The 17,832-nt window shown below is 37.6% G+C and overlaps 1 protein-coding gene across 1 annotated transcript; it reads left to right on the forward strand.

Annotated features, from left to right (window-relative positions):
• Positions 1-4,279: 4,279 nt before the first annotated feature.
• Positions 4,280-17,770, forward strand: LOC121510872 (transmembrane protein 41A-B-like). Its single transcript, XM_041789188.1, has 6 exons — positions 4,280-4,526; positions 4,613-4,817; positions 12,140-12,290; positions 13,405-13,566; positions 15,132-15,270; positions 15,354-17,770. Exons 1-6 carry the CDS (start codon positions 4,496-4,498, stop codon positions 15,584-15,586), a joined length of 921 nt encoding a protein of 306 aa, XP_041645122.1. The 5' UTR covers positions 4,280-4,495; the 3' UTR covers positions 15,587-17,770.
• The last annotated feature ends 62 nt before the right edge of the window (positions 17,771-17,832 follow it).

A 17,832-nucleotide genomic window follows, 5' to 3' on the forward strand; every position in this document is an offset into this window, starting at 1 on the left:
GAGGCTTTTTGAAATATCCTACTTTTCTCTTTAGAGCAGGAACTCTGTGCAGCATAATGCAATTCAAGTATTGCTCTTTTTCACCTGAGGGCTTCATTTGTACCTTTCAAAAATTGCACAATGTCATTTTTGATGACACCTCTGCGTTCCTCTGTGATGTTCTTCATATGGTGCAGCCTGTTGTTACCTACAGCCATTTGCCTGAAGCTTGAAAACACCTTGAAAAATGTGTGTGCAGCCACCAACCTACTATGTGCAGAAAGCTATAAAATGCAGCATGAAATACAAAGATACAGCATTAAATATATGATCACGATGCCTCCAGGTCACCTCCCTGTGGAGGTCTTTTGGGCACATCCAGCTAGGAGGATACCCCAGTTGCAGAAGGGATTCTATATTCCCACCTGGCCTGGGAACGCCTTGTAATCCCCCAGAATGAGAGGGATAATGTCACTGGGAAGAGGTATATCTGGGTTGACTTCCTTTGCCTGCTGCCACCACAACCTGACGTCTAAGGAGGAAGATGGATGGATGGGTGGATGGATCATGAATATCAAATAATGTGCAGGATGAAGTTCATGAGGGATGATGAGGCTGTTTTATTGAAAAAATTGACTCAGCTTGATTTTGTGTGTTTTTGAAGTGTCTTCATTTGTCACATTATGCTTGAGGGCGCAAGGCAAAGAACTCATATGCAGACAGCCAAGCAGACAGGAACATTTCAGTGGTTATTTGGTGCCATCCCTGCAATCATATTCTCCTCAGAGTCTCTCAACTCCTAAGTTGTCATCATTCAACTTTGGTGCATTTATGAGCTTTTATATTGAAATGGTTGACACTACAAAGAAAATGTGTTGTAAATTATGCTTTGATGTAATCTGGATCCCCCTGAAACTAATTATTATAACAGTTTTTAAGTTTGAGTGGACTCTGCACAAAATTTTAGAGGACACTGGCTGCAGCAGGAATCTAGAGAGCAAAAGAAGTTAAATATACTGGCTGTACTGGAACCAATCTCCATCCTTTATCAGTGATTTAGCTTTCATTTATCAGTGCATACATAGTCCTAGGAATTGGATGGCAAAAGTCCTTTAACTTAGACTAAATTCTCATTTCTCAAGTTGCAGTCACACTATTAGAAATGGGAACAGTGACACAAAAGAAAGGAGATAATTCCCTACTGCTTCCCTACAAAAACTGCTGGCTTCACCAGAATTTATGTCCTTATATGTCAAAAAGAAAAATGTCCGGTGAGCTGGTATACAGAGTAAAAATTCACACAAGAAGAGGTCAAGAAGACAGATGGGTTAAACAAACACAGAACTTTGTCCTTTGGGGACAAATGGAGCTCGATGTAAGTTCAAGCAGGTCACTGATGTGATAAATTCTTACATAAAGTCATCATTAGAGTCCCTCTCTTTCGCTCTCCCTCTGTTTTCCTCCTTTGTTGATCAGCTGATTATGGATATTTACCCTCCAAGTATGCCAGCTAGAGTCTGCCACATCCTCCATCAGCCAATGATCCTGCAGCTCACTGTTATGATTAACAATCTGTTCTCTCTTTCTGCTGGCATTTCAGTTCCATCCTTCACCACACTGGTTACCTACTATACATCTTAACAGTGTCCAGGGCGCTCCTCAGAAGTTTCCTCCTCATCTCATCCTGCATCTTCCTTTTACTACTAGTGTCTAGACTCTATTAAGAGGTATCCCATCCTGCTGTCAGACTCATGCTTAGAAACAAAACAACACAAATTAAACATATTTGAGCCTCTGAGTGACATAAACAAGCTCAGTCAGTGAGAACCAGAGCTGAGAACATCAAACCCAGGGACATAGGATTTCATTTCTCAGGCATTATTCAATAATATTTGGTTAGAATATAGTTATTTCTGCTGTAATGATGCTTAGGATATCACCTTTATTTACTGTCATCAAATCCTTAACTTTTATAAAATATAACTTAGTAGTTTTATGACTAAACCTAGCTATACTATTGCTAGGCAACATTAGCCAAAATACACCATGTTAATTATTAGTATGACACATACAGTGCATTCAGAAAGTATTCAGACTCACTTCACTTTTTTCAGTGTCTTTTCTATGTAGCAGCCTGATGTTTCAATATATTTTATTCTTATTGATCTACACTCAGTACCACATCATGACAAAGTAAAAACAGATTTTTTTTTTCGCAAATTTGTGAAAAATACAATATGTAAAAAAATTTAAATAAGTATTCAGACCCTTTGCCAAAACACTCAAAATTGAGTTCAGGCTCCTCCCATTTCTCTGGATCTTTGGATGTTTCTACACCTTGATTGGAGTCCACCTGTGCTAAATTAAACTAACTGGACATAATTTGGAAAGGCACACACCTCTTTATAAAAGGCCTCACAGCTGACAACACATAGAGAGCAAAAACTAAGCCACGAGGTCAAAGGAACTGCCTGCAGGGCTCAGAGACAGGACTGTTGCAAGGTACAGATCTAGGGAAGGCTACACATTTTTTCTCTGCACTAAAGGTCCCTGAGAGCACAGAGGTCCCCGTGATTCTCAGAAGGAAGAAGTTTGTTACGCCTTGCACATTGAAACATAAAAAAACAACAAAGAAAGATCCCTGGAGATGGGACGCTTTTTATACCTCCTCCCATGTGATGGTACTGACATACAAATAATCATTTTGTCATTCTTTTCAATAATACCTGTATTATTATTAGCAGATCTGAGCTTAGAGTCCACACTTTGACCCCAGATTTACTGCTCTATAAATGTTCCCCTGTACTCATGGTATCTAGTGTACTTTTAAATACAGCTAGTTATTTTACTAGAACTGAACTGGTTGGATTGTTAAGATTCTTCTATGGCATGTCAGTCTGCTATATAAGTCAGAGACTTGTCTGAAACACTATAAACATCTCTGATGAAGACACTGAAACACTGCTGATGCTGTACTTTAAAACAGAGGTGAGTTATTATTTAAAATCCTTATTTAGATTTTACAGATATTTAAAATGACTCCAAAGAGTATATCAAAATGAAAAGCTGAGGTTGCCTGACTAAGTTTCTCTCGCAGAAAATGAAGGGGCACATTGTGTTCCTGCTCTTCGCTCTCATAGCTGGGTTTAACACAATGCCATTAGATTCCCAAGTGAAGGATAATGATGAAGGTGTTCATGAGGATAATTCAACTGACTCCTCCATCGATACATCTACACTTGGTGATGACTTACCTAAAGATGAAGACGAGGACTCACCAGGTTATGATCTTTTGTCAGTATACGAGGACTCACCGGAGGAAGATTATTCTTCACAAGATGATGAGTCCTCAGAGGATGAACCACTGACAATCGACGAAGACCCTGAAGGAGATGATCCCTCTTCAGTAGAAGATGACTCCCTAAAAGATGATACCATTAAAATAGAAGATGGACAGAAGAAGGATCCCTCTACTGTCAATGAGGAATCTCCAGCAGATGATCTCTTAGCAATCACTGATGAAAAGCCAGAAGGTGACTACATCTCTGAGGGTTTAAAGCATTAAAAACACTTTCATGTTACTTTCTGTGAAGGCTGTCAATATCTGTCTTAAGTTATGATAAAACAAACAAATAAATAAATAAATGAATGAATAAATTGCCATAAATAAAATCAGTCAAAAAAAGTGGGCCAAAAAGGTATACGTTTGTTCTAACGGTGAGCGGTGATTTGTTTCATTATATTTTTGTTCTTATTTTCTTTTGCAGGAGAAAATCCCACACCATAAATGCCAGTGACACAGCTTTTAAAACATCTCCAGTTTCATTTTAATAAAAACTTTAATACAATAGTACATGTCCCAGTGTCACTTATTGTGTAATTTATACAGCTCTAGAGGATACAGAGTTCCTGGCTTTAAAAGAATTGCAGAAGAATCTTTTTACCAAAAGAGTAATTATAGATTTTTGTGATTGATTTAGAAAAAAATCTTTTATGATGGCATATTATTTACATTGTTTCCAGGTTGCAAAGACTTGCAGAAATACCACTGGATTGTTCCATATGAGGTTAAAGTGTAATTAATTTTGGATAGATAGAAACATTTTAAAGCCCCATAGAGGCCATTTGAAAAAAAAGCAGAAATTCAAATTAATAAAAAAGTAGCCTACTGCCATTTTATTAACGTTGTCTGTTTTTTCAAATCTTCATCTAAGTTATTGTTTCTTTAGGGCCCCGCCACCTGGCCTTAAGCCTACTATGTCCCCCTCTAGTGTCAGCTTTGTGTATGTTCATACACAGAGCGATCTCCAAGAGAGCAGCAGGTTTCAGACAGTTCAGTTGAATTTAAATACACTGCTTTAATGTGCCCATTAGGGAACATGTTGTTGTTTTACAAAATCTGAGAACATTACTTCTTAGATATTAGATTGAGTAGTCTCAAGGGAAAATGTTCCCCCGACATTAAAAGTTGTTGGTCTCCGGCTGCCATGTGATCTCTCAGCCGAACCCAGCCAGAATGTCAACCGTCATATGTAACCCGTTTCCCGGTAAGTGACACCCCCCTTCCTCGGTGTCGTCCAACTGAGCTACAACACGCCGACTCTTTATGCAGATGGTGTTCCCCTTCTTTCAGAGTTGGCCTCAGAGTTTTCCAGCTGGAGTTTACCACTGAAACAGGGAGAATCAGCGGGGGGCAACATGCGCTCCTTAGCCGGACTGGCTGCCATCTTGACGGCGGCGACTGTCTACCTCTACCTGCTGTCGACTCATCTTCCCCCGCGACCCATGCACGTCGAGCCGGGCTCCGAGGGGGAGGACGGGGAAGTCCAAGAGTACAGGTACGGGCAATGGGGGAGGGTGGTGCAACTTTAAAACTCTAGTAGACACATCTGTGTTATTAAAAGTGAGTTAAAAAGCACACATTTCTTTTAACAATGTACATTTTACTGAGTAGAAGCTTTTTCATGTCTGCTTTAATCTAGTGTGGACGCTGACATCAGGAATCTTTCACAAATCCGTCATGAATGTGGTCTACTTTTTTTAAAAAAAAGCTTTTTACTTTTCAAAAATAGATTCCAAATCCAAAATCCAAATCCAAATTTATCTGTAAAGCACATTTAAAAACAACAAAATACTGACCAAAATGCTGTACAGTAAAAATTAAAAAACAATAAAACAAACAATAAAACACAGACACAGGACAGAAGTAAAAATTGGAGGACATAAATGGATTCAAAGTCTATCCAGTGCTTTAATCAATTAAGACAGCAATACAAATTTTAAGGCACATAAAGTTAGCTGAAAAAGTTACCTTAATGTTATAAATGACACTTCCTCAAAAAGGCCGCCAGTTTAGAGATAAAAACCTTGTAATGGTCTTATTTTGCCACATATGATTTAACGTCACTTTAGACCTATTTATGAAACAGTATTGTACTTTTTTCAGGTTCATATGATGCTTATGCCTTTGTATGATGAGTTAGGAGGACTTGCATCCATACATTTAACTCTGTTCTCATGATAATGTTAATTACAGCTGATTTCTAGGGATCTTGAGAAATTTACTCAATGTCACAAGAAAACCAGAATTGCTGTCTTGAGATAATGACCAAAATATGTTGAAATCTTGAGGCATTAGGTGGGAATTACTCATTATGGGAGAACTTAGTAAAATAAAATGCTTGGATGTGTGCTGAACTTAGCACCTTTATTGTGACATTTTGTTTACTACATGTATAGGATAGTTGTTACTCCCCCAGTCCGTCTGACACTTCATTTGAGTCAGTCGTCTTCTTTCACCACAAGCAATGACTCTCAAGTTTGTGGCACATCGCTGGATTTTCCCCTGAAATATAGTAATGTGAACATTGAGTGTCAAACTGCTTGTTTGGGATGCACAATGTTACCATGATATCACTATGGAGGATATGAGCTCAGAAGTTAATGATCATGTCCATTAACACCTGCCAAATGCAGGTGGATTTCGGCTGTGGCAGGTACAGCAGTTACTCTCACTAGCCACTTTGGCAGGTTAAATGTATCAGCTGTGGGCATCAGTTTTTGTGAATTAGATGCTTATCTGCATTGAGTCCAATTTGCACGTAAAGAAGGGAAATTTTTCCCTAAATAATATATAAAGTGGCCAAGCAAGTGCACAGCTTTCATCCCATATTTGTTTGTCAGTTATGTTTCAAGGTTGGACAAGGGTAACTCCTTTAAATTTTGGAGTCAGTGTTCATTTACATTTCAAAAGACTGTAGATCTAGTAAATTGCATAGTCAGCCTTAATAAGATATAACATTATCTCCCAACATTTCAATTATGGCTGGTGAAAATTCAAAGTGGCTAGTGACTTTTAGCTACATGGGATGGATGGCAGAAAAATAATGCCAAGCCTTGATCATATCTGCAGATATTAAAACATTCCTTCTGAGATTTAAATTCAATATATATGAACTATAAATATAAGCTCATATTGACTGTGAATAATTTACAAATGTATGAAAATTTTTGTAGAGTTTTAGGCTGGATCAACAGACCTACATCAGCTAAAGTCTGATGTTTATCCCTAATGTATGTCAAACTTCATTGTCTTGTGTTCTCCACAATGATGAGTTCCCAACTTGACTGGTGGCCGCAAAATAATGAATGAATGAATGTCTGCCTATGAAGTAAGTTTTAGAAAATTTCACTCCTTACATTGTTTTATTAGGATGAAACAAAAATTAGAGGGCAGTCTGAAAGGCCAGACTCCTGTGATGGGGAAGCTGAGACATTTTGATCCTTCATACGTACCTCCTGACCCCCTGGAGGTCTTCCAACCCCCAAGATTGAGGTCCAACAGTCAAGTGACCCCTCAACAATATTTACTTTCCCAGTGCATACTGAGATATGATCTCTGAAGAGTGAGTTAAAGAAGAAATGAATACCTGTCAAGTCAACCTGACTGGATAAATCACATCTCAGAGTGTATATGTGCCTGTTAAAGTGTGTTTTGTTGCTTATTTCTATAATTGAGTGTCTGCATGTGAGTGTGTGTGAGTCGTGTAAGTGGTATGTTGCAATGTGCCAGACGGTCAAGTGCAAGGATGTGTAAGGATGATAGAATAACGCCGAGCAAGACTCTCTGATGCCAAGAGCATGATCCGTTTGTGTGTGTGCCTGTGTGTGTGTGTGTTCACACCCACTAAACTGATATTACTCAGATCATAATGTCACTAATCAAATCCTTTACACATGAGCTGAGTGAGCTAAGTGAAGCTACGTTTGTTTGTGTTGTCATGATTCTATGTTTGTGTTTGTGGTGGTGCATTTAAGTTTCATCTGTTCAAAACAAGGCTGTTTTTTGCAACAAAACAAAAAACAGGCAGCAAAATGAATCCTTAACTTATATAAGTGGCACAGACCAAAGGTTTATGCAGGATGGCCCCTCTATTAAGTATGACAGTCTGTAGAAAGGCAAACAAAAACCCTATTTATTTAAAACAGCTACAAAAAATAAAAACTCTAGCTGGGACAGTGTTAGAGTCAATATTTGTTCTTTATCTACATAATAATCTGTGAGGTCAAAAGCAAAGATATCTTGGAGCCATCAAAAAACCAAGATCACAATCCTTAGTGATAATCAAGCATTTTGATCCTTTATGTCAAGGGAAGAAACTTTTTTTAGCCTTCATTTGTGTTGTACACTCTTTTAACTGAAGCTGAGCAATTTTCTCATTCCTTTTAAAAGAGTCATTCTTTTTAGTTCTTAATAGTTTGCAAAAGTCAAATTTTCCTTGTTTTTCTTTATGACTATCTGCTAGCACATTATTTTAGTGGGCCCTAATTACCTGGTAATTGTATAGTAATCAGTGTAAAATTGGCTCAGAAATATGGCAATATAAAGGAACTATTTTCCTTGTATTACTGTATTAATTATCAAAATATTCCCTGTAATACTGTGTTAGTTCTCTGGTATTAGGTGGTATTTCATCCTAACCCTCTAACCCTCTAGGGTTTGGGTATTAGGTGTATGGGTAGAGTTAGGGTTGGGAAAATACTACCCAATTACCAGAGAATTGCCACAATATTCCAATGAATTATTCAATAAGTAATACATTATTACTAGGTAAATACTTTCTTGGGAAAACAGAGTTAATACTTGGTAAAATGCCAACTTAATACTCGCTAAGCACCACCTTGTTCTTGATAAATGACTAGATGATTACACTTACTACTGTAAAATTACCAGGTAATTGGAGGCCTCTGAAATGGTGTTGCTACTGTTTTTTAGAATCAAAATGAGAGTGAATTTAAAATGAACATTCCCTAGAAAATAACTGCAACTTACTGTTTTTTGAAATCTTTCAGCCTTACTTTTAGTTCAGCAGCTACAGTCGAAGTATTTAAGGCAGAGTGTGCCAGTTGTGCCAAACCTAGGCAACAAAACAAGCTTTTATTTGGATTAATGTCCCCTTGAGGCTTTCTCCTAAAGCCCTGGTAGTCCCATTAACAGCCATATTAAATCCACATTTTGACAGTAGAAATACCCATTTACAGCCTTGTTCATTCATCGATTTTGGACCAAATAGCTATGTATTAGCTATATATGTATTAGCAGCATATATATCTCATTTGTATTAAGGATAAAAGTCATGTGTAATTGGGGGTGTGGCTGACCTGACAGGCAAGTGCAGAGTAACTGCTAGGAGGCTAAAGGTCCATCTTAGCTTCAGCTCTTTGTCTGTTCAGTAGAAAGAAAATTTAGTTTGGGACAACACTGTCATCACTCAGAACCAGTGGGTGGCATCACTGAGACTACAGCTTTATCCCAGTACACTCTTTGCCCGCCACTGCTTAGCCCAACATATTTTGATTTATGGTATGGTATGGAGGGGTATGGTGAATTGTTATCATTGGCAAGATGGCGGCTCAGGAAATGTACAGATGTTGGTATTTTTTTTTTTTTGTAAATAAGCTTAGAAAATTTCAGTAAATGTCTGATACCAGAATTGATTTTGCCTTAATGCATTATGGTCCTTTTATTTTGAAAAAGCATTAAAAAACACTCATAGTAGAAATGTCCAGTATTGTCGTCACTTTTTTTTTTTTTTTTTTTTTAGGTCAGTGCTGTTGATGACTACTGATGAATGATTGGGAACTTGTAGAATCAGCCCATTTTTTCTAAGAGAAGATTTCACCGGTACCCTTGTAACTTTTTTACAATGGGCAATGGTGCAGTAAAAGTTAGAGATGGCTTAAGCCTATCCATACTCAGTAGGGTATCACATAGAAAGTCACAGCTAATTTGAGAAACTTCTGAATAGATTGTAAGTAAACAGTTATTTTTTACATTTCAAATTGGGGAAAAGTTGCACGTTATAATTTATCTTGAAAGATTTCAATATTGCTGAATGCCACTATATAGCCCCAGTATGTCTTAAATACTGCAGTCTTGGTAAGTTGTTTCATGCCACTTTCAGGGCTAAAATGATGAGTGTGCCATTGGAAAAATAATTTCAGACTACTTTGATAACCATTTAATCCTTTAAGCCATTTGTCAATATTGCAGCATCTCAAATATGAGGATTTGCTGCTTTTTTCAGCTTAGTATCTGTGTAAATTGAATATCTTTAGACTACTGATTGGAGAGTGGAGATGGAAAATTGAAATTGTTTGTCTCCATGTTGAAAATGAAAAACAACAAATCACAGTGTTAAATACATAATGAAAAAAAGGGTGGTTGAATCCCAAGTTGCCTTGGGAACTTTCTCAACTGTTAACTTAATACAACTTAGCCTTGAATCATATCTTAGTCGCGACAAAGTGACTTCATAGTAAAAACCCCCTCTCCTTGGGGAGTTTGTCCCTGTATATAAATACTGGTGTATGTGCATGTGTTTGTGCATGTGTATGGTGTTTCTCTTCGAGTTATGTGAGAGCAAAATTAAAATTGCCTCGATGACACATTTCCCTCCTTAAATACTGTACATACACTCATGCAAGTTGTGAGTTCATGTATCTGAGCACCAAAGCATCATCAACTTGCTGACCAATAACTTCACAGAATGTTTGTCTACCGACCAATAGAAAGAAGGAATGCTGAAGCTACAGCAGCTGGTAGAGGAAGTCAGCATCTTGAGTTTCAAGGGGGGGTTGTGTGTGTTTAGAACTGTGTCCCTACCCTCTAGTCAAGTCTGCAGGCAGTGACGCTATTTCTGTCCTGAAATCAAATGTATCACGTTACCCCCCCACACACACACAAACACAAACACACACTGTTGCTCACACATACACATGCACTGACATACATGGCCTTTTCCCCATGCTTTTAAATTTTGCAGCAATTATTTTGTACAGATTAGATGTTGATAGATGTTAATGTCAGGTACTATGAAAACTTCTGTGTTACTCCTCCTTGCAATTTTCATGTAAACTTCAGTGATTCATAGTCTTCACTGTTTTCATCAGAATTACTACCTTTTAGGTCTTGGGGTTTAACTGGGATTGGATCCTGATGCTCTCCTTATTTTACTTACTTCCTCTGAGACCTGTGTGCATTCACTTTAGGAACCGTTACATCACTTTATGCCTATGATCAAGGCCACCGGTGTGTGTGCGTAAAGGGAACTGCTTTCAGAGGCCCAGTCAAAGTGGGGGACCAAGGAGGTCAGCAAAATTGTGGTCCATTATCAAGTTAAGCTGTGATAATCATGTTTTATATGTAATCTGAATATCAGCCACCTTTATCAGAACAACAAAAAATGAGTTTTATTACCCACGCCAATGAAATCGGCAGGGGGTTATGTAAAGGGTTCTGTATCTTTGTTTGTTTCTTTGTTTGTTTCTTTGTATGTGTACAAGATAACTCGAGAACGGAAAGTCGGATCTTTGCCAAACTTTCAGGGAATATTGGGATAGTAACAAGGAAGAATCGATTAGATTTTGGTGATGATCCGCGCACCCATTCGTTTTTTCTCGGACTTCAACATTTTGAACACCATAGTAATCAGTGGAAGCGTGAGTTCCTCGGTGGCGCTGTTTAGGCGCGGGTCTGCTGCCTCAGACGGCCATTCTAGTTTATTTATGCTTTAGTACAATACAGCCTTCTTCAAAATGTAAACCCCCATAATTACCTTTTTAATAGTAATACTAACAAGGTGGATGGGCACACTGAACTAACTGATTAGGAAAATAATGCAAACTTTATAGCTAGGCCATGATGTGCTTAAAAACCTCAGGATGCCAGAAAATGAAGTTTAAAAAAGGAGACAACTTTATTAGAAAACAACTCAATAACTGTAAAAAGAGACAAAAAGTGAATGGGAAGTGGGAAAATTTGATTTTAGTGGGAAAAGAAATGTCAAACATTTGTTAAAAATGAGCCAAAAAATGCAAAAAAAAAAAAAAAAAAAATGGTGATTAGAAGTAGTGATGCACCGATTATGAAAATCAGGGCTGATGCTGATACCAATGTTTAAAATAACTATATGCCAATGAGGGCTCACTAGGCCACTGGATGCTGATTTCCACCAATGCATTGGTGCATCACTAAAAAGAAATGGCAAAAAGTGGCGAAAAGTAGTAAGAATCTGGCTTAAATGGGTAAAAAGCTGCAAAAATTGATTAAAAGCAGCAAAATAGGGTAAACAAAAAGAAAAAAATGCTTACAATGGGCCAAAAATGGGCAAAAGGTGGCAAAAATTGATTAATTCTGGCAAGAAAAGATCCAAACAAAGTGGCAAAAATTGGTTAAAGGTGGCAGAATAGTGGAAAACGAGGGCGGAGTACAAAAGCTTTTATTTCATCAAGAGTTACCATGAGTTGTAACTTTAAACATTCGATTCTTTTGAGGTGAATCAAGAATAGTTCAACTCTTGTGGCCCCTCCGGTTGATTTGTAGACGGCATCTCCAAGTGATTCGTAAAATGATCTTGTGTACAAAAAGTGTCTTGAAGTAAATGGTGAACATAATTAAGTCAGAGCTGGATATAGCCATTACAGACTGGGTAGATAAAAAATTGAGCAATATGTGTGTAGTGAACATTAATGAAAAATATTTTTGTCAACACTAGTCTTATGATATAAATGGTTTCCTTCAAATAATATATCAGTCTTAAAAGTCCAGGTCTTGATATATTTTTTAAAAATGTTTGTTCTGTTGTTTCTTTCTGTCTAGGCTGAAGTTCCCTTCTGACCTGGATGAGCTACGAGAGCTTGCGGAGACGCTCAAATTTTACAAAAGAGAACATCATGGCTACGTCCTGTTGCTGTTCTGCAGCGCCTACCTCTACAAACAGTCCTTTGCTATCCCTGGTTCCTCCTTTCTGGTAAGACCTATCAATCAGTTTTTTATATTGTGCCAAATCACAACAAACTGATCTCAAGAAAGTAATTACTCAGATTCTATAAGCTAGAGCTGGATGCTAAGATAATGCCGTGAGGTGCACCTTTATTATTTGTACTAGGGGTTTAGAACCAAGCACTACAGTTTAAGTTTGTTCAGAGGCAAAATTCTGGTCAGTGAAGTCAAGTTGTACTTTAGGTTATAGATGCAGTGGCTTGGCACTTTATGAATGTTAGACTTGATTTAGTGTTGTTATTCAGTCTGTATGATGTACAGTGTTTAACAAATTTATTAGACCACCACCCAAAGTAAGGTTTATGTCACAGCTGCCCTAAATTAACAGCGCTGGTAAAAATAGGTAAAATCAAAATCATTTTTTATGTTTCTGCAATGGTTATTACACTAATATGTAGAAGCTCTTTAACCCAAATAATATCTTTAATGCTAAAATATAATTATTGTTATCCATGAATTTTCAAATTTACTGATTTACAAAAAAACTGAAAAAATAGTAAAGCACATTATTATTTCTTGATTAATATGTCAAATTATAGTTATTTACTTGCATTCCTGAACAGAAAAAATAGTTTTAGTGGTTGAATGTTATGCTTGATTAATTTCTGACTTCTCAGAGAAGCCCAGTGAGCCGGTTCAAATTTGGGTATAAAAAGGTGAATTCAGTTTGAAATTCCTCATTCCTGTTCAATATGGTAAAAAGGTGGAGAGCTCACTGAAAATGAAAGAGTCCGCATTAAAGCACTTCATGATGCTGGATGGTCTCTGAGACAAGTGGTCTAATAAATTTATTAAGCACTGTATATACTGTATTTATGTGTAAGTAGTATAAACTGAATTGGTCCCAGACCAGAAAACTTATGGAACTCCTAGACTATTTTTTAACTATGTATAGAGAATCAATGTAGATGTGTACAAACTGAAAATAGTCTAATCAAAAGGATTTAAACCAGCTTTAGCTGTTCCTGTGCACACCAAGACAGTGTCTGATGAGATTATATGCTGGAGCGTGATCAATTTTATTTCAGACCATAGCTTTCTGAACAAGTCAATATTCCTTTATATGCTGATCTCTGCTTCAGAACATGCTGGCTGGTGCGATATTTGGGCCTTGGGAGGGTCTGGTGTTGGCATGCTTCCTCACCACGTCAGGCTCCACATTCTGCTTCCTGCTCTCATCAGCATTTGGAAAACAGTATGTGGTTCAGGTCTTCCCTGAAAAGGTGGCCATGCTGCAGAGGAAGGTACAGTAACATCTCTGTCCAGTCAATTACAAAACTATGATTCTACACTTATGGTAGCAACCAGCTTGGGCATGCCATTTTAGTATACCTCTAACATTGTTGCTAAAATGTATTTTTACTATAGCTTTCTTTTACCTTATGAAGACTTAACATTTAAACCTTTAACCTTTAACCTTTTTTCCATTAACCTCTCAACCTCTGTGATTTGCTGCTATCAATTAAGATCCGCTTTTAGAAACAAAAATATGCAGCTATTAAAAAATCTGTTTTCATATTAGTGGTTGAAAGTTGCTTCTTTTTTTTGTTTCCGTTTGGTGGAAAGTAACATGAATACCATAACTGAAAAAATTACAGTAAAAAAGGCTTTCTGAAGTAAAATATCCCTCATGTATTGCTTCATCATGGCTCCTGCAGATCCTTTAAATTACTCTTTTTTTTTACCTACTTGTGAGAGGTCTTAAGGTTAAATAAGCTATGTGAATACTGTTGTGGATTCACTCGTCTTTCCTTCCCCCAATTATCTGCACCACTCATCCCATTTAAGGTCATGGGGGCTGTCAGTCACAAGACTGGATTCAATTGTTTATGTGACATTTCACAGTGTTATTACATTGAAAGAAGAGAAGTTAGGGAAATGCAAATTAATGCAAATTTCGATTCAGAATGAAAAATAAAAGGAATAGAGGACTGGGACAACAATTGTTGGACAACTTGCATTACTTAAAACAAAAAAAACTAAACAAAAAAAACTTATGACAAGGAGCCCCATAAAATCAAAAGCACCTGTGCTAAGCAAGACTGATTAACTTAAACTATATAGTCAAATGTATTTGGCTGCCTTGCCATTACACCAACAGGGGCTGTAATGATATTGTTTTCAAATACTGTATATCTACCTTTATATAGAGTTGCAACTGTAACAGCTTCTTGGAAAGCTTTCCACAAGAGTTTGGAGTGTTTCTATTGGATTCTTTCTGAAGAGCATTCATGAGGTCAGGCACTAATGTTGGATGAGAAGGCCTAGACTTACAATCTCCACTCCAGTTCATCTCAAAGGTTCTTGATGGGGTGAAGGTCAGGGCCATGCCATTATCCCCCCTCCACCAAACTTCACAGTTGTAACAGTGCAGTCAGGCAGGTTTGTGAAATTTCACGAACCATCTTACTGTAAAGGTAGCGTCAATCACAGTACCACCCTTGAAGTCACTGAGCTCTTTAGAAGGATCATTTTGTATGTTTGCAAATGGCGACTACATGGTTAGGTGCTTGATTTTATACACCTGTGGCAACGGCTCTGATGAAACACCTGAATTCAACTATTATCAGGTTAAGCCAAATACTTTTATCCATATAGTTTTTTTTTAAATAAATTTTACTTTGGTAGGTTGTCAAAAATATCTTCAATTTGAAAAGTGCACATCAACCCTTTATGCTGCTTTCTTATCAGTGTATTTTCTTGTAATTTGCATGCATCTTACCTTTTTTCTGTCTTTGTCTTCTCTCCACTTCCTTTTCTTCCACATCTTTGTCATTTTGTTATCGTCTTTCTCTCCTCCTTCGGTCAGGTGGAGGAAAATCGTAGCAGTTTGTTCTTCTTCCTTCTTTTCCTTCGTTTCTTCCCTATGACACCTAACTGGTTCCTTAACATCACCTGTCCTGTCCTCAACATCCCTATGCCTATTTTCTTCTTCTCTGTGTTCATAGGTGAGACTACACACACACTTCAAACACACATGTGCTACCACTTAAACACCCTGATAACTTAGCTGTCACTTCTCACTCCTTAGGTTTGATCCCCTACAATTTCATTTGTGTCCGCACGGGCTCCATCCTCTCTGAGATCTCCTCCCTGGATGATATCTTCTCCTGGGGGACGCTGGCCCAGCTCCTGGCCATCGCCGTCATGGCTCTCGTCCCCGGAGCACTGATCAAACATTACAGCAAAGCTCACCTAAAGGTGGATGGTATGGACAGTAACGGGCCCAGCCAGGTAGATCTCAATCACCGAAAGAGACAATGATTGTGGGAAGAGGAAGCATTTTTTTCAGGTGGCCATTTGACTGTTTGCCATATTCAACCTGTAAGGACACACTGGAGACTTCTCATATGGAAAGTGCCATCTGTTTGTTTAGGTCATGCAGCACCAGACTAAACACTAGTTTCCTTTCTCAATGTTGGGACAGAGTTTAAGGGAAATGTTTTGAGAGGGATGTTTAAGGCTCCTGGATTTTCAGTGATATGTCTTAAAATTTTAGGCCTCATAGTTGCTCCTGAAAATGCTCAAGAGTTGATATCCTGAGGGCAAAACAGTTTTTATTCAGCCTTTATTTGACCAGAAATATTCCTATTGAGATGGGAACTTTCTTTTCCAAGCAGGTCCTGACTGTAGCATGAAGTTTCGTACAAAGAGACTTCATCCATCAGCCTATAACAATCATGAATGAAATAAACAATAAATTGGCATTATTAAAATCTCCTGCTAATAAAATGCTCTACTTTAAAGTGAGCCTGTTGCTCAGACCAAGGTGAGGAGCAGAAACTGTCAGTGTGAGCATCTTAAGATCAGTTTAATGATGTTGAAATAACACTTTAAATTAACATGTCAACACCGAGGCAGCACTCATACCCATAAATATGAAAATACTCCAAGCAACAAAATTTGTATCACTAAGTTATTGTGGGAAAACTTTTTGACAGATTTGACTGTTGTGATCTTAGTGAGACATTCTGACTGCTGTCACACACTCTTCATCCCAGAGCCATCAGGGCTTCTTTTCAGTAGTCAGTTGTGCATCATATGTCTTTCCGAGCCCAACATGACAGTAGCGGTAAATCCAACCTGTATTTTTGGTGTGCTGCCATTTTTGCCAAGTTATCACCAGTGCTTTATAGCATTTTTGTGTAATAAAGGAGCTTAGAGTTGTTCAGGAAGCCTCACTCCGTGTAGCTGTGAAGAAACTGTTCTGGCTTAGAGTCACTGGATGTCTTCACAAATCTTCATGTTCCCTTTATTCTTGGATGGTTTTTCCAGTCTGCTGAACAGACTGTTAACCAGCTAGACAATCATTTTTCTTTTCTTATGTTTACTCAGTAACTCAGTTTGCTACCATTACTTATTCAGGGTCTGCATGCAGTTAATTGTTTTTTAACAAATTAGGACTTGTAAATGTCTAAAGATTGAGACTTAAAGCACTTCAACGTGTGCCTTTCTGTAGCTGAGGCTGTATTCACAAAGGGGTTTATACTGTAGCTTTTTAGATCCACAGTAGAGCTTCTAATGATGGCCGCTGTTGGCTATGATTTTAACTGTAACATTCAGAGGGCAGTGTCAATGACAGATGTAGCCTCATTTTAAGTTACACTTCAATAAGTCTTTGACCCAAAGACAAAATTATGATGAGATCACATATACCAAGTGTGGCCTTTTAATGCAGTGATGTTGCACCTTGTCTCTTCTGCTATCAGTTTAACTGATTTAATATGGAAGTTTAGTAGTTAATAATTTTATTTTCTATGCAGCAACTATCACCAATATCTTATGACACCTGTCAGTCAAACCTTCTCTTAAAGATCCTGTGAACTACTTTCAAGTTTTTGGAAAGCAGAGATTTTATAGAGAATAGGTGTAAACAGTAGCCTCCCATTTAATCACTTTACTTAAAGGTGACATGGCATCTAAAATGTAAAAAAATTGTAACAAGGTGGTTTGTATAACATCATTCAAATCCCATAAAGACAACATTTCAAATGTTGAAACTCAGAATTTTTCCTGATTTGTTTAAAATTGTGCGCTGGTTTTAAATTGATGCTAGCAGCTTGCATTTTCAAAATTATAACTGTTGAAATGAACGCCTGGTGCATCACCTCAAAATTCACCTCAAATTCTTTATTCACATTTTAGTGTCCAGCTCTTAGTTTATAGGATGTAAAAAAACACAAGCAGAAGAAACTTATACATTTGTTCTGACTTCAGGCAGTCTGCCACAGATTGTCCTGAATTCACAAGTGATTTATAGACATGTTTTTTAATGTACAAGATAAAAATATACCTTAATTATCATTGCCATGTCTTCATTTTTAGATGTCATATTATTAAAGGTTGAAAGCAATGCAGAGTTTTGGAGCTTTAAGGAAAAGAGTCACATTTTAATGGCAGCACAGCTGCCCTCATTACAATGAGAACCTTGCTGAGAGTTGCCATGAATGTGAGGTTGTCAGAGACACTGAAGCGCCAAGAGACTGCACAGAAAGTCTTAATAATACTTG

Source organism: Cheilinus undulatus, linkage group 6 (assembly GCF_018320785.1).
Source record: "Cheilinus undulatus linkage group 6, ASM1832078v1, whole genome shotgun sequence".
NCBI lineage: Eukaryota > Metazoa > Chordata > Actinopteri > Labriformes > Labridae > Cheilinus > Cheilinus undulatus.

Bases quoted from the DNA above. Each gene is read 5' to 3' on its own strand.
- LOC121510872 (XM_041789188.1), top strand. From the start codon at position 4,496: ATGTCAACCGTCATATGTAACCCGTTTCCCG. The intron at 4,527-4,612 runs GTAAGTGACACC...CCCTTCTTTCAG, and splicing joins CATATGTAACCCGTTTCCCG to AGTTGGCCTCAGAGTTTTCC. The intron at 13,567-15,131 runs GTACAGTAACAT...TCCTTCGGTCAG, and splicing joins TGGCCATGCTGCAGAGGAAG to GTGGAGGAAAATCGTAGCAG.